This window comes from Xiphophorus maculatus, chromosome 15 (genome assembly GCF_002775205.1).
Source record: "Xiphophorus maculatus strain JP 163 A chromosome 15, X_maculatus-5.0-male, whole genome shotgun sequence".
In the NCBI taxonomy this organism is placed as follows: Eukaryota; Metazoa; Chordata; class Actinopteri; order Cyprinodontiformes; family Poeciliidae; genus Xiphophorus; species Xiphophorus maculatus.
The window spans coordinates 11,262,862-11,280,676 of record NC_036457.1 but is presented as its reverse complement, the minus strand read 5'-3'; the positions used below and the strand labels follow the sequence as shown (position 1 = coordinate 11,280,676).

General features: G+C 37.3%; 1 protein-coding gene across 1 annotated transcript; it reads left to right on the top strand.

Annotated features, from left to right (window-relative positions):
- The first annotated feature begins 3,384 nt into the window (after positions 1–3,384).
- Positions 3,385–17,810, top strand: tdrp (testis development related protein). The gene is made up of 4 exons (XM_023348331.1): positions 3,385–3,810; positions 10,564–10,617; positions 15,235–15,350; positions 16,381–17,810. Exons 1-4 carry the CDS (start codon positions 3,724–3,726, stop codon positions 16,817–16,819), a joined length of 696 nt encoding a protein of 231 aa, XP_023204099.1. The 5' UTR covers positions 3,385–3,723; the 3' UTR covers positions 16,820–17,810.
- The last annotated feature ends 5 nt before the right edge of the window (positions 17,811–17,815 follow it).

The window sequence follows — 17,815 nt, the reverse complement described above, 5'->3', positions numbered from 1 at the left end:
TTAGGTCCATCTTTAGTCTTTTGACTAAAATGTAATACATTTTAAGTCTCATCGGCTATTCTCACAACTCATCCTACCATTGTAATAATTATTATTTTTTTATTACTTGAAGAATATTTCAGTTTTTTTATTTCTTTATTTGCTTTGGTTTTGTTTAGGAAAAGAGGATTATTCACAAAAACTGTTAAAAATGTTTTTTTGTGAAAATAAAAAAATCAACCATGCATTACACTTTTAAGACTTTCCCCTTTTATGTATTTAAGTAGTATGTATCTGAAATCTGTTAACCCACAGCAATTTAGCCTGTTCTGCACAAATTTATTTACTCTAATTGATCACATAAAAAAAAAACTATGATTAATATGTGCATGGGAAAACGGGCAAAGGCAGGACCATTATCTCAGGGTTCATGAGACCACAGTTTACAGTCCTAAATTCAAAGATAATTAAATTAGTGGAGGTCAAGCACAGGAAGTTGTCCTGAGAAGCAGACTCAAGCAGAGTGAAATGAAGAACATAAACAGTTTGTGGGGTTGTTGTAATTCCACCAGAAGACATCAGAAAAACTAAAAATTATAAAACAAAAACAAAAACAAAAAAACAACAGAAAAACATGTAACTCTGAGTGAGCAAGATCGACCAAAAAATTGGTGACATAATTTCACAGATATGTTTTGTGGAAATTAATGTCTAATTAAGTACAAATGAACTCACTAAAGATGCATGTGTAAAAAAAATTAAGGCAGGAAATGAATCATATGTTGTATGAGAGTCAATTTCCAAATATCTGGAGCTCAGAAATGTACATCTCCTGTTAAGAAACCTTTTGAACTTTCCCACATTTCATCACCTTACAGCCATAAACGCTGGTGAATGTGATACATTGACACAAAGTATTGCATAACAATAAAGTTGAATCAGAATAATAGACAGCTTTCAGACTTTTTCTCAAATAAAAATCTGAAGCATGTCTCCACCAGCTTCCATCTACAGCAGAAAAACAAAAACAAAAAACCACCGTCCGCCTAAACTGAGAGGCCATCAATTAGCTGGACGGTGGGTGTTATTTTTTTAGAAAATAAATTAAGTAGCTCTGTCAAATGTTCACTGTTTGTGATACTGTTTTCTTTAAAAAAAAAAAGGAAGACATATCACTAGATAGGATGAAGACAATCTAAAGAAGTGATTAAGAATGGGTGTCTCAGAGAGTAAGACCCATCTAAACTTTATATTGGCCCTGTTGAAATAGACTGGGATGGGAATGCTGCACCTTGAAGAGCTCTAAAATGAACAGCTGACAACGTGAAGGCATCAGGATTAAAGGTCACCGACCTCCGTAATGAGGAGTTGATAGACTCATCTTAACAGGCAGTCATGGTTTATGTCAACTGACATTAACAAAAACACAAACACCAAACTCCACTAAAGAACTCTATTACAGAGAAACAAATGGTTAATTTCCTACTTTATCACTCCACCTGTATTATCAAAGCAACCCTGTCAGATGTGTTGAAGAGTTCTGACAACATTTATTTTCCATCCACGTTCCCAAATGACTCACTGCATGAATGTGGAAGTGGAACGTTACAAATCTTTGAATCAGGTGAGGGGTCTTAGCCGAGGAGGTGGCTGAACTGTGGCTATTTTAAGGGGTCAGCCCTCCAGCATAATGTGTTATTTGTTTCCTCTGACGCTGGAGGCCTCTCACAGAGGGGAAAGGGATTTCATTTTCAGCACTGTAAATTCTGCGGCTTACGCTTTATACAATAAACAGTCTCTGTCTATAGTAAATATGCAACCTGACTCCTTAAACTCTGGTGATCTAGTTTTTTCCATGCCAAGGGCTTCTAAGGGAAGGACAGAAAGAAAAGAACTGATGTACTTTGCTTGGACCTCCTACATCTCAAATTGTTTGTATTCTGTTAAATCATATCTAGAAGAGCTTTGATCTAAATAATTGATCTAATTGCAAGTCTCAGAAATTGAATGTTGCATAATCTAAACGTTATCACTGGTATTTGATACAAATAATTAATAATCCTTGAATTTTTTTCACATTTTGTCACATCGTTGTCACAACGATGGTGTATCTTCTTAGAAGAAGAAAGCAAGAGCAGCATAAGGTAGAGCAGAATCATGAATCCAAATTTTACTTTTTGAAAGCAAGGTAGCTCATAAAACAATCTTCTTACATCTTACAGAGTATTGTTCAATCCATCTACAAAAAATGGTAAAAATGTGAAAACAGCTAACCTAAAAAGTATTTAAACTGACAAGCTGGACAAGAAGAAGCAGCCAAGAGGCTCATTTAAACTCAGGAGGAGTCATCTGGGAGAGTGTGTTTACAGGACAACTATTAGTTGTGCATTCCACAAAGCTAACCTTTGCAGAAGAGTGGCGAGAAGAAATCCATTGCTGAATGAAGTCTGTATGATTTTGACCAGTCATGTAGAGGACAGAGCACAGACATTGAAATAAGTCCTCGATTTAGATCAAAAAACTTTTTTCAATAGCGTTTTGTCCAGTGTGACTTGATGTGTTCTTTTTCTTGTCTTTGTTTGATTTTATGAATGTTTTAATGAGAGCATTTTTATTGTTGCTTTAGATCTTGATTTTTATTTTCTGCTTTGTCCTATTTTTTGTGCAGCACTTTAGGGAAGCTTCTGTGTTTCAAATGTGAATTTATAAATAAAGTGGATTTGGAAACTATCAGTGCAGCATCATGCTGTGGGCATGTTTTCCATCAGCAAGATTACAGAGTTCATGGAAAAATTAACAAAATACAAGCCACTAAAGTTTCGAGATGGGGGAGAAGCTAATTTTTAAGCATGGTATTACTAAACACACAACTAGAGTGACGATGGGATGGTTTACATAAAAGCGTGCGCCATTAGACTTGTCACTTGGATATCTTTTGCAAGACTTGAACATTCATTTTCACAGATATTCTCTATCTAATTTTGTAATGCAGAAAAAGTTTTATTATAGATGTGCAAAGATGTTAAAGTCACAATCAAAGAAAAATGTCAGCTTTTTGCAACAATAGCCAAGTAAAAAAAAAAAAAATCCTATAACTTCATAATTATGTCCATTTTAATTAACTATTCCATTTTTTTTTTTTTTTTGTAAAATTTATTAAGTTTTTGATTGTGTACGAAATATTTTCAGAAAAATTCAAGGGGTGTCATTACTTTATAAAGGACTTACAAAGTATTTTTCTAAAACAATAATTATAAAAAAACGTTGAATAGCTTTGCATGCATTTTCGGTCTAATGATTGTTTAGGCACAAGATAAGAAGTGTGACCCCCTTCCTCCTCCTGCCATGGCAACTTCAAGGAACCAGAATTGGAGGCGTAGGTGGGGGGTGACATAGGAGGAGCTAAAGTCTAAAGTCCAGGTGGTCCAAAATGCGTAAAAACGCAGCGTAAAAAAGAGGCAAAAACACTCACGAAACACACCACCTCGCCGCAGCTCTCTGTTGTTGAGCTGATTTCAGAGGAGAGAGGAGGAAAAGTACAGCTTTTGGATTTGCAGCGGGAGGAAGACCCGAAACAATTGGACGCGTTGCGGTGGTGCTGCGCTGCGACAAAAACCAGAAAAAAAAAAAAAAAAAAAACGGGCACTGAACGGAGCGGGGTAAACTTTTTCTCTGTTGTGCCGAATTCGACAGTTGCCTTACCTGGAAATTTTTAGGCTACTCTTGTCAGCGACAAGTGGAGATATGTTCAAGAAAACCAAGAGTAAAGTACTGGTGGATTATGCGTCAGAGGAAGACGACATGTCCTGGCATTATCATCACTCCTACAAGGTAATGAAACAGACGGGGAGGAAGCAGCGGTCTGAACAATAGCCTTCTTAACGCAACTGGTTCCTCTGTTGCTGCTTTAAAGTAGTTCAACCAATTATATTAATGTTTTTCTTTGTTCCCATCTAAATATATTTTCATCTTTATATTTAAGAACATGTTCTGAATCTGAATATCGTTTTGTTTTTAACTTGGTTAAAAGTGAATGCGCATATATAACTTAGTTTAATAGTTATATATGCGCAGAGCAGTTACGGGCAGGAAGCAAGAGGAGGTGAACAAGTGCTTTAAGCCATGTCAGGTCAGCTGAAGGTGCACTTTTCACGAGTTGAACACCAGTAATTTTCAAGGCATTTTAATTGGATGAGCAGCAGGTGCTTCAGTAAAAAAATAAAATAAAAAAATACGTTGAGATTCTGCGATCTGTCAGTTCAAAACAAGAATGAATTTTTTTTTTGTATTCAGTTAATTATTGTAAAAAATAGTTTTTATAGGATACCATGTTTACATATTTGGATTTAAACTATTACACTCAAACTGACCTGAGTTTTAAAATTCATGCTTTTTGACAAGTTGATAGTTTTAGTTTTCTAGTTAGACATGGCTATTTGTAATATATAGAGATTCCAAACCATAACAACTTTACATCATATGCTCCTACGGAAGTTCTTCAAATGTTATGGTAATGTGGTAAATGTCATATGAAGTACGTTTCTCAGGCTGTGTGGAGCATTCATTGAGATCAGCCTTTCCCCCACCTGTTCAAGAAGTGTCACTTCTTCCTTGGTGGCAGAAAATACAACTTCAGCTTTTCATTGATGTTTATGCTTCAAAGGAGCATAAACACTTTCATTAGCATAACACTGTCTTAAAAGTAGAGTTTGCAAGCTGCCAGCGGGATGTGCTGGTCGTGATGTCATATTGCTAGTGGAGTAAGTAAAGTATCTCCAAAGAGGGTAAAGGGGTGGATCATAAAATGCCATAAACACAGCTGAGAGGCCTGTGTGCTTTTAACTCAGCGTTGCTGATGACATCAGAAAGTGTTTTTCTTTTTTGCCTCTAGTGATTTTTTTTTTTTGGAAGCATCTGAAAAGTCACTAAAAACAAGACAAAGTTGCTAAGTTGTCAACACTGGCTGATATTTGCTGGCTTTGATATTAACCTTCAGTTGGCTGGTTAACATACAAACTCTCTTAATAAGAATGAGACAGCTACTCATTCTTGCTCCTGGCTTAATGAGATTCTTATTCATTCTTGTAGCTCCATAAAGCCTGTGAAAACTCTTGAGTGGTCCCTCGTTCCCCTGCCTCTTGTTTTAACTGCTTTAAGCTGCAGGATTGGCATGATACAAGTTTTGAAACCCCTTTCCAGACTTTACCTTCTCACCTTTAACACAGAGTTTACCCAACAGCATAAGCTAGGATTTGGATTGAAGATATAACCCGGCCGTTTATGTTGTTTTTTGTTGGCAGGTTGGATATTTCAAGCCTGTTTTTCTTGTTGTGTCTATGTGATGTGTTCATGTCCATCCCAGATGAGCCACAGCCGTGTGTTTCTGAGGTCCAAAAAGTCTCTGTATCAGCACTAACCAGCAGCTGGGCTCTGTCTTTTTCTTTTTTAAGGAGGTGATTACGAAGCACACACACCAAATACTCCACAACTAAAAGGGAGGACAGGCCTCCAACAGTCCTGGCACATAGGAAAATGAAAGATGACATGTTTATCTTGTGGGAGTCTTGTGTATATAATATATATGTATTTTTATCTGGTGGAATTTGAAATTGACTTGAATAAAAATGGGATATTCTTAGGCGCACACTTCTAGCTTGCATTCCACTTAAAGAAAGGAGGTCACAGGTCATTTTCCAGTGTGCTATCTCTCGATAGATTAATCTGTGAAACTCATATGGGCCTTTTTTCTTGGATTAGTTTGCGTCATAACAGTCAAAATAATGTGAACGCTTATCTAATCAACTTTGTGATATAGAAATTGGCGTAAATAATGCAATAAGTCAAGGTTTTCTTTCTTTGGAAGATTTTTAAGTAATCTGAGAAAACACTGAGCAATATCAAAGTGTTAACGGTTTCAAAAGTGTAAATCTGACATTTGTTATGTTAATAATCTTTCATCGTCCATTTTTGCTCAAGCTTTCCTCCATCCAGCAAAGATGGAGACAAGTATTTATCATATTGCAGGCAACTGCATCATGATTTATCATAATTTTTCAGCTCTTGCTATGCTAATGTCAACATGTAAGACCTTTGCCGGAACTTTATTGAACTTCCATCCTGGGAACGAAAACATGCGCCCCTCATTTGTGACGTCCGTCCCCGGGTTCAGTTTGTCCTGTGGTCATTAGAGTTGCTTGCCTGTCAGCAGCAGTTCTGAGATCAGAGTTAGCGTCAACTCTGACTATGATGTCCTGGGAAAGTCATCAGGGAGGTCTCCTCGAGTCACCATGACAGTAAAGTATGTCCAAGGGGTCAAGAGGTTGGATCGTAAAATGTCAAAAACACAGCGGAGAGGCGAGCGCCAACCCTGTCAGGGATACAGGATGAGGACAGGATGGAAGTTATGATAACACAGTCTGGAAATGCAGTGTTTTTCCTTCCACTTATTCAAATGAGGAAGCTGTGTGCAGAAATACAAGAATCAAAAGAAGTTTTGAATGTTTATTTTGTTTGTGTTGTTCTGTAAATAGTTGAAATGGATTGCAACTCAAAGATGTTTGGGTTAAATAACAACAAAATTCACAATAAGAAGTTAATTATAAAAGGATTCTATATTTTGATAACTTAGTAAATAATCATTACTGCAACAATTTCTAACATTTTAATGAAATAAAGCTGGTTTAGGGATTGGGGATGTAAGGCATGAAAAAAGATGGATATGCATATTAATGTTCAAAAACAAGAAATTTAGATGTTTTAGTGATTTTTTTAGAATGTTATTGGCACTGTAGAACAAAAAAGTATGACAACATGTTGGATTTCTCAAAAATATTTCTATATACATCATGTAAGATGGCAAAACCTTAGCTCAGTATATTGATACGATCAAAAACCAACTGTCCAAAACTGCCATGAAGGTCAGATGTGGTATAAAAGTAACCCAAAATCTTTTTTTTCTTTTTTTCTTAAGTTGCAGATTTTGGAAACCTTGCAGCCATCAAGTCTGACTTCATTAATCAGTTAGTAGAGGTTTCTGATTTTGTTTGCATACTTTTCTCTCCATCTTAAACTAACAGAAGTATAAATTTATTTATGGTGGTAGTGGTCACCTTTCTTATGTAGTTTATTAATAATCTCGTAGGGTTTATTGTTAAAACAGTCTCAGGTATTAATTTTGAAACAGAAGGCTTATTTGTTTTAGATCAAAACTGAGCATTGGAGGCAGACAGGTTCAGACAATGTGTAAAGGGATGAAACACCCTAAGATGGAGAATAAGAAAGAAGATAAAAGGTAAAGTCAGGATAAAGCACAGACTCTAAAGACACTATCATTCTCCTCGTGCCTCCATCCCGCTCTGGGCCATCTGCACAGCCTCTGCCTGTGTTTCTCCTTCATCACTCACTCTCTATTGAAGTTCAGCTGTAAACCTGAAGAAGGGAATATTTGCCTTTAGCTTAAAGCACCTCGCACCTGAATACTGAGCGAACGCCGCTGTGATTCTATCACAGATCACGAAAGCTTACCTTGGAACTGAACTAAACTTAAATACAACCTCTAATCTGAAGCATTAGGCTTTAAGGGAGGAAAACAGAAGATTAAATAAAGTTAATCTTTTGATGAAGGGAAGAGGGTTAAGTTAAATGAAGATTTGTCTCATCTCCTAAATTCAAGTTAATCTTTTTAAAATTATAAATATATTTTGGTGTTGAGGGAAATAAGCTTATGGCATTTAAATGGAGGAATCTGTTACTTTGCTTACACAAAGCAAAGTTGTTATTGTTGCTAACAATAACAACATTAAAATAGTAATTTTATGTGAGAACAGGGAACTAAAATGGTATGCAAAAAGCAAATGTATCTACACCAACATATTTATTTAGGAAAGAAATTAGTAAGTTATGCAAAATACTTTTGAACTCATTAGTAATTTGCTCGGTACTGTGGCATAGAGGATGCCAAACCATGACAGTAAAGAAAGACGTAGCTTTTGACAGAAGTTTATAATATATGGTTGGCTTGAACACAGGCACAGGATGTGGGTTTTTTCCCAGAAAAACAAATAATGTTATCTAAGTTTACTTTTTCTGGTCAGTCTTGGTGTAGCTGAGTGTTGACCTGATTAGGTTCAATAAAAAGGCCTGACTGATACATATATAAAGCTCATTGTTTGGGTCAGTAAGGCACTTGTAGCTAAGTAGACGTCTTCCAGCTATGTGTATTGTCGCTGTAACCAGGTGCCTAAACAGTGGTGTGTTTCCAAAATGTTGAACTAGTTAACACTGTGGTACAGTGTGATGGTGAAACTCTTTTTGTGCCCAGAATTTGAGAATGTGAAGCATTTAAGAACTGTGAGTAAATACTATTCTTTTTTGTGTGTGTTGACTGTACAGGTGTGTCTTTGTGGCCTTTTGAAACATGAAAGTAAAACAGAAAGATAAAATGAATGTTAATTTCTCCTTTATAAACAATACACAAACTTCTGTTGATTCTTGTTAGGGATATTGAACATACTACTTCCACCAAAACCCCTCCTTCTCTCTCATCTTAAAGTTGCTAATGTCTTTAGGCTTTAATCGTAATCTGTAATCAGTGTGTGTGTTTTCTTTGATCAGCTTCTGTGGCACACACTCAAAAGAGCTTGTTCAGACTTGTCTAGCCATCGTTATTCCTCCTTCTCTGCCTCTGAGTTCTTAGATGTTGGACGATTTTGGGGTTTAGACTCTTTTTGAAGAAGTTCTGGCTTTGTTTTAGGAGTCACAATACTTGACTGCACATCTGATGATTTCGGACTGCCTGCCTTTTATCATTTACTGTTTTTTAATGCTTTGGGTGAGATTCTTGTCGTGGAAAAAAACTATTTCCAAGCACTGTTCAGGTGAAATCACTCAATCAAGTTTATTCATATATTGTGCACAATACAGAGAGCTTGTAGGACAATCAATAATGAAGCAGGTCTGGATGAAAAGCTCTGCCGGGCAGAGACAACACATGAGTTTTATACAAAGGGATACCCGCAGGGGTGTCGAAGTCCGGTCCTCAAGGGCCGGTGTCCTGCAACTTTTAGATGTGCCTCTGCTGCACCACCCCTGAATAGAATAATTAGGTCATTAAGGCTCTGGAGAACTGATCTACACAAGGAGGAGGTAATTAAGCCATTTCATTCCAGTGTTTTGTACCTGTGGCACATCTAAAAACTGCAGGACAGCGGCCCTTGAGGACTGGAGTTTGACACCTGGGGGATAAGGGATCCAAAGCATGGGAAACAGATTGGTTCACATGCAGCTGTGAAAAACAACGTCCAACCTTGTACATGTAACCCAAATAGTTTTAACTTGGTGGGAATATACAGGAACTTAGAATAAACATATAGCAATACAACTAGCAGGTGTAACCTAATTATAATTTTTCCACATCATTCTAAACCAGATTTGTCTTTAAGCACAGTTAATATCAATCAAAATGGTTTTTTGTGTTTCATTTATTTTTTATATGTACGTCTTATTAGCATTGTTCATTGGAGAATTACTGGAAAAAAAAATTAACAATAACTGGTGCAGTTGCAGAGATTGTAGTAGAAATAGTGTCTAAAAGGCTAGAGTCAATGTAAAGTGTCAATCAAACAAAACAATTTGTAAAATGTAAACAATTTTAGTTATTTAAACAGAAAAATTGAACATCACTGATCAGATTTAGTAAATAATTTTCTCATTAGGTCTGTGAGTGAAACACCTTGCTACTGCCTGATTGTCTTTTTGTTTTTAGAACTGCCTTAAGTTTTTGTAACATAAGTTTAACAAGGTTTCAGGAACATTCATCAGGGATTAGGTCCATATTGGCATTTATCTTGTGTCCCAAAGGTGCTCAGTTGGATTGAGAGCTGGTGCCTCTAGAGGCAGATGGAGAACAATGAACTCAGTGTCATGTGCAGGAAGCAAGTTTAAAATGATTTGAATTTTGTAACATGTTGCCTAGTGAACCAACGGAACAAAAGTGTGCCAAGAAAATATGCCCATATCATTACACCACCAGCAGCAGCCTCAACCATTAACACCATGCCACAGTGCCTCATACTTGATGCAGTTCTTTACTTCAGCACTTTACTTTACATTGATTTGTAGGTATTCATCATGAGCCGTTTTAACAGACAAGACATTGGAACTTTTAACAAATATTTTAAATGAACAATCAAATGAAAACACTATAGAAATTTAAAGATCAGGTTAAAAGGGAAAATCAGTCTGAGTTATCAACCACAATTGAACCAAAATAATCCTCAAATCCCAACAATGCAGCATACATGCCCAAGGTGAAGGTTTATTTTCTTTGTCTTTTGTTTAAATCTGCCCTCGGAGCTCGGTGGTTTCCTCGTATCCTCCCCACTCCTCCAGCCATGCCTCCATCTAGCCCTCTGAATACTGTGTTTATCTTCCAACAGTTGGCTTCCCTTTCACAGGAAAATGTGCACACACTCCTAAAACAAACACACACGCCATCGTTGCAGCATAAAGTAAATGGCATAAGCTGGTTTGTTGGGTGTCTGTTGATGTTTTGTCTCTGACTGTGTTTGTCTGTCTGTGTTGCAGGACAAAGACCTGGGAGAGGAAGAGGAGGAGGACGCTGGCACTGCGTTAGCCAAGGTACATGGCAACATCACAGCTGCTTGCAGGTTGCAATGATGAAAACACACCATCGGCTTCCAAACATGCATGCAGTCCAAACTGTCTTAGCTTTGACAGATGGTCCTCGTAGATATGGACAAAACATTCGGTTTCTTATCTCCTCACACACATCCCTGCAGCATCACCAGCAGACACAATCTTACGTTGCCAAAAGGGCCCAAATTTTTAAATTCATACTGTCCAACCTGGGTCAGACAGTCTCTTCTGAGAACACACTGTCCCACAGAGTTAAGGCTGCAGGGTGAGAGAACTGCTGAGGCCACAGTGTTTATCTGTAAACAAACCTATCATTCCTATCTTTGTGCATTGTGCTGTTGTTCTTTATCTTTGGCAAACATGTTGTCATAAGTGATGTCATTTATGTTATTTACTGGATGTCTTTTAACATTGGTGCTGTTTTTAATCACCTTATCACTTTAGTTGACTGTATACTAATTCTCATATTAGTACTGATTTAGATTTAGGATAACTGATATTAGTATATTGTTATTCTAATAACAATATTAAAGTTATTGATAACTTTAATATGGACATTAAAGTGATCAATGTCCATATTACTGTATGATTACAAGCTGGAGATATCAACAGTTCTTGCGCACAGTTGAAAACAGATTTTTACACACTGATAACCAGCTTTAGGTCTGTTAGGATCACTAAAATTATTTCTGTTTGCTAAATGCCAGACATAATCGGACTTTCTTTTGGTGATTTTTTTTTTTTAAATTCAAAAAGTTTCCACATATACTCAGTGTATACTACATATACCACATATACTTTGAAACTCTATAAATTGGTTAAAATAATTTCAAGGTTCTACAATAGCCTCCTGGAGCTTTGGTCCATTCCTTCTGATTCCACTAGTGGTAGCTTTTCAGGGCTGCTGCATCGTTGCTGCTGATGCTCTCTATTTTGTGAAGTGAATGGCCAAACATTTCTATTTTAGTGTCATGAGACCCCCAGAAAATAAGTTATTTTTCTCTGAGTTTTTTCTGCACTGTGATTGGCCTTTTTTGATGCTTTTGAAATAATGGCTTCTTCATTGCATGTCGTTTCATCTCATGTCCATATAAAACTTGTTTCACTGGAAATAATGACTCTTTCTCACCACCTTCTTGGTCTTTAGTGCAAAGAGCGGAAGAAAAAAATTCTCTGAACATTTATAATGAAGCATTGACCAGTTTGTTTTGCAGTGACTGAACAACACAAGACAGGGGGAAAAAGAAAGGACATATCTTAGGAAGCACACAAGGAACTAAGAAGGAAGTAAAACTTAAAGAGAGATGGAAGGATAGACAACTTATAGACAATTGGAAAATGAGTAAAATCTGTAAAAATTATAGTGGTCCATACTGGTCTTTTCATTTTCTAAACATATCCAGACTGGGAAAATACTGAGCTTGAGATTCCAGACTTTTCCAGCTGCATAGGAACCCTGATTTCATCCTCGTGCTTTTAAATGTTTTATTTCTGATCCGTTTTGACAACACGTCGGCCTCTCTCTGAGCAGGTGATTGTCTCTCATCGCCCAGTTCATGAGATGTGTATCATCTCATATTCTGTGCTGACAGCGAGTCCTCATCCAGAGGTGTGGTTGTCTGCATGTGTGAAGATTGACTGCAAGTCAAACACAGGGTGCCGTGTTGTCTCTGAACTCTGGCCTGCTGCCGCATTTTACCTCCAGCTCCTAAGTGCAACCCTCGTTGGAAGCACATATTTGATGATGTGTCCTGCTGGTGAGGTGGAGGGGGTAGTTGGCCGGAGAAGGGAAGGAAATGCAGCATTCTTTTGAGTAGCTTTGTTTTTTTTATACTGGAACAATTGCTGCGGAGGAAAAACAACGTTGAAAATAGCCACCGGCTGTTTGGTTGGTGTGAATGGCTATCACTCTTAAATGCTTAGTTGTTTTATGCTCACACTATGACAGAGAAAGTGGTCATGGAGTCCTGGAAAAGGTTGTGGGTTGGAAGGACTTTAATTCCTCAGTGCTTACTAGATAATTATGTGGGCTTTTGTCCAAAAAGGGTTTCAAAATAGTGACATCTTTTTTTTTTTTTAACTGATGAAAAATCTACACAGTGGCAACATTTGTGTAAACAATTGATGTCGTGCAAATATTTATACATATTGAAGTTTTTCACATATTGTCACATCACAACCACAAACTTTTTGGATATTGAAGTATTCTTTTTTAATTTAAGAAACGGATGTTTTAAGTTTTTGGTGCATTTGAATTTACGGGAGCAGAGTGGTCTACAGCTGAAGTCTTATCGATGTCTCTACTCACGTCGCTCTTCCACAGAGTTAAGTTTTTGCCTCTTTGCAACAGAGCTTCACATCAGTCATCCTGGGTGGAGAGCATTAATCAACATCAGTTGTCTTTCAAGTCTGTCAACAGATTGTCAGACTTTACCACCTGAAAAGGCTTTGATCTAAGCCATTCCACTGTAGCTCTAGGGATATGTTTATAGTCTTTAAGTGAACCTTAAGTCATTTCAAGTCATGCAGTATACCTGTCACAATACTAAGGTTTGCTGGACCATTTATTGTCCCAGATATTGTTGTGATAAATGATAAAATTATTGTTTTGAAACCATTTCTAAGTAAAATATTGGTAATGGCATAATAATACAAGCTTACCCCTCTCAAAGATTAATAAACCTTAATTTTGTACAGAACACTCCACCCTGGAGTTGGAAGACATTTTAAATATCCAAAATAAATCATAACCACCAAGAAAGAGAAATAAAAAACCCACTAAAAACCACAAACAGCTGAAACCATTAACAAAATGGATTATTATGTCTCTGTAAACAAAATTGCCCTTAACAAATTATTAATCATCAGAATGTAAATTATCAAGTTCATTTTAATTTATCCTGCGATTAGTTGATAATTGCTTTTTGTAACAGGTTCAGCTCCATTCACATAAATTTTAACAAAATACATTAGTTTATGGTTGTAACTTAATAAAATGTGAAAATGAAGAATATTTTAGCAAGGCACAATAGCAGCAGCATTTTTAATGGTGTTTCTTCTGCATTTTTAGTGTATTAAATCCACAGTGTTAGTCATCGTGTATTCTAAAATGTCAAGTTTTAAATAATGGCAGAAGAAAATTTCTCCGTTCTAATTACAAGTACGACGAACTAATTACGCATTAGTAGTTCATGCGTAATTATGTACGCATGAACTACTAATCTGTGATGGTTATTGTCTTCAAATTCAGCGTTTGTAGATATGCTACGGAGAAAATATTTCGATTGATAAGACATCAGTTCTGAAATATTGTTTCACTTAGTCCCAAAATCCAAATGCTGATTTGCATCACCAAACATAAATACATCTATAGTTGTTTGACTCATATCTTAAAAAAATATTTTAAAAATGCATAATGCCTCCCTCAGCTTTCATGGTAAATAAACGCTGGATTGTTTGTGGAGCTGTAGGTATTTCTCCCCTTCGCCCACAGCAAGTCAGGGAGCTCCTTTTGGCCAGTGAGATGGACAGAGAATAGTTTAGGCACTGTATGTGCAAGCATGCGAGTGGAATTCAGCTGCACACATTCACGTCCAATAAGAAGGACCCCCTGTGGTTTTGGCATATCTGGTTCCTTTGCTTCAGAGCTCAAACTGCTGAAGAGAAGCTTTATTTTACTAAAGAAACAAGCTGGTGCGAAACAATAGAGGCAGGACAGTAACCTGGTCCTGAAGGAGCTTAGACTGAGAGGTTAAATATTTATTTCAGGATATGTTAATCATGCAAGTGAGAAGATTGTACTTGTTCCTTCATTTATCAACAAGAAGAACATGAGCAGAATCATCTGTTCTCAGACGTGCTGAGCAAATGTTAAACATGCGGGGCCTGTTTACTGGTGGACGTTTGTTTAATCTTCGCTGCAGCATTCTGAAGCCTTATCCGGTGACAGAGCTGATTGAAGGTGTCCCTGTTTGGTTTGAGGAAAGAATGTGTTCTTGGACAAACAAGCCGCTTGCTTGTTGTAGCAGCTGAGGCAACTTCCTGTGCAGAACATGAACGGATCTACATTGTGCACCTTGTTAAGATTTTTAACCTGACCTCAGAATAAAGAAACAACTGGAGCGGTTTAAAGAGGTTAAACCCATTAATCAAATATTCCTTTCTGCACTGAGGGAGCAGGCTGGCCCGGATGCGAGGAGGAGGAGTAGAGGGTGAGACCTTGACAGCTGAGATTAGGAGTTCTCCATTGGCAAGAAAGGAAGTCAAAACTTTGCTTCATCTTTGCTGATAAGGAATGTATGAAACGCAGGAAGGAATTCTGATGCAAAGTAGATCAGGAGTTTTCTTCCACTGGATCGCACTCAAAAAGCTTCACCAAGTATTTTTCAAAATATGAGCAGCTGTCAGGCTGAACGAATGATTCTTCCTTGCATTCCTATCATGTTTTAATTGTGACATATCTCTCTGCAGGGAGGATAAATCAAGCAAAATAAGGCAATAGTGACAACTAACATTTAACACTTGGGATTGTAAATGGTTTTTTTAGCTGTGATGTTTAAAATCAAATCTCCTTTTTAGTCATTGTTTTTTTTTTGTCAGGAGGCAAAGGTGAAAAAGATGATGTCAAAGAAGGAGAAGAAGGAGAAAAAGATGCTGTCCTCTAAGGATGACGAGCATTTGTTGCTGTCTGGGGTGAAGGTGGCAGAGCGCAAAGTGTGAGTTTGCACTTGTAATGTCTTAATTATGACAAACTGAATAAACTTCGATGACACTTTCATGGCAGATCTTTTATTTGTACTTTTTCTTTTTTGTAATTTTTAACAAACAGTTTTACAGCATTCTTAAAGGTCTTCTACCGTTAGATTGTATTTTAGCACCCCCTTTTCTTTACCCAACTATGACAGAATAACCAACTGTTTTAAAATTTAAGGAGAGCAGAAAGAGAAAAAAATCTTCTTTTTTTTGACAAATAAGATGAAACCTGTAATTAAACCTCTGTCAGAATCATTCAGCTAATCATCTATTGTATTACACATTTTCAAAAACTTCTTCTTGTTGGAAGAAAAATCTTTCCTTCCCATTAATTATGTGTGGTATTTTTCATAGATTCAGCTATAGAAATGGAAGTAAATAATGTTATCAAAACAGACTGCTTTTTATTGCCTAACTATCCTGTTTTAAAGAGGATCTTTGTGAAATGACATGTTTTGTTTTGGTTTGTCCATTTAGTTAAGGATTATTGCTTATGCCTAAAAAAGAAAAACATCAGCAGTTCAGAGTGAAGCAGCTTAAACAAAAAGAAAGTCAAGCACTGGATTGAAAATGAGCTAAAAAATCTATTTATGTTTCTAAAAAATGTTTTCAGGATATTGTCAGTATATCAGTCACTACTGCTCAAATGTAAGGAGCAAAAGCATTTACAGTTTCAACTTGAAAAAGCAGAGTCACACCCTTGGATGTGTTTACATGTAAGCCTTTACAAGATGTTATCTTTCAGACCTGCTGAGGAAGTGGAACACGTATGAACAGGAAAGCCTTTATTAATGACCTTGTTTTGAAAAACATAAAGGACTTTCTCCATAATGGCCCAGTGTGTGGGGAACACTCCGGTCTCCAGTGTTGAAATCTCCGATAAACACCAGTTCCCCGAGTCAGTCGGTTCTATTTATGGTGACAATACGGTCCACAAAGTTCCCTCTAACTTCACATTTTGACCTCTCTCTCCCTTTTCCTGTTTCTTCAAAGGTCCAACAAAAAGCTCAAGGAAGGTGAGAAGGAGAAGAAGGACAAGCCGGAAAAGGGGCACTGTTTCTGGGACAATGTTACGATGACGATGAGGCAAATCTCGCCTGCCAAAAAACTGGAGAAGATGGAGGGCTGGGAGCCTCCACGGCTGGCAATTGTTTCTGAGATTGTGCCTGATGAAGCCCTCATTGAGAACGGTCAGAACGGGGAGTCGGCACTGTCCCTTCCTCCCGACTCCTTAAGCGTTCCCTTGGAAATTCCTTCATGGGGTGGCCAGGGGTTTGAGGAGGACTCCTCTCGCTATGCCAACCTGACGGACTCCAATGACCCAGCAGCTGCAGTGAGGTGGACGTCCCGTGCCAAGGTCAAGCTGGCTGGCATCAGCAGAATGAGCAGAGGGATCGCGTCAGAGAGCCCATGGGCAGGATTTAAACAGTAGCATTGTTATGCTCAGTAGACAATTTGTTCCAGATTTCTGCCTCTTTCTAGTCTAACTCCAGAAGGAAAATGTAATGTTAGAGACTGTCACACAAGAAAATTAAAGAGGCAGTGCCTTAAATTGCTCTACCAGTAGTGGCCAGTAGATGCCAGGATTTCTTATTCTCCTACTTGTGTCTATTGAGAGCATTAAAGGGCATACAGTGGACCTCCCGCCCCTCTCCCCGCTATTCAAGGATGTTTTCTGCCGGCGAATACTCAAAAACGCTTATAACTGCCTTTTTTAACAGTTCAAACACAAAATATATCTTAATATGCATTACTGTGCACAGTGGAAACCATCCTAGCACTACTACAGAGGCCAACATCTACAATTTTCAGCAAATGCTGAACCACAAATAGTTGGGGGTCCACTGTATATCATAATTTTTTACAACTTTTCCTTTTTAGTTTTGTTCGTGTCTGTATGTGATGAAAGTTATTTCCATAGCTGAAATCAGAAGTAATTAATTAAAAGCAGTAAGAATAAAGAAACCGAGCAGAAGGCTAAGAATGCACGTACATCTGGAGGGTCATCATCCAGATGTTGGACTGCCTGTCTGTTGTAGAGAAGTATAGCTTAAAAAGTTGTTTTTTTTTTGTATCATAAAATACTTAAAAAAAACAATAGAAATCCAAACTGTGATTTATTCGTGGTTCATACTTTCAATATTTGTAGATTTTCTGTTTCTCTAATGTGGTATTGTCCTTTAACATTTCCCCAAAATGGCAAGTTAATTTCACTACAAGACATTTTAGTCATTAATCGCTTTATTCCTTCATTTTGAGCAGTGTGGTGTTGGTTCTTCAAGAGGGACATGATGGTTACAGCAAAAAAACAAAACAAAAAAAAAAAACCTCCAACTAGGGCTCCAACTTAGCTAGCAATCTGTTGTTAATGGCATCATATTGCCAGGAAGCTACTCTAATCCTTAAATATTACATGTAAGGTTTTTAG

Bases quoted from the DNA above. Each gene is read 5' to 3' on its own strand.
- tdrp (XM_023348331.1), top strand. From the start codon at position 3,724: ATGTTCAAGAAAACCAAGAGTAAAGTACTGGTGGATTATGCGTCAGAG. The intron at 10,618-15,234 runs GTACATGGCAAC...TTTTTTTGTCAG, and splicing joins CTGGCACTGCGTTAGCCAAG to GAGGCAAAGGTGAAAAAGAT. The intron at 15,351-16,380 runs GTGAGTTTGCAC...GTTTCTTCAAAG, and splicing joins AAGGTGGCAGAGCGCAAAGT to GTCCAACAAAAAGCTCAAGG.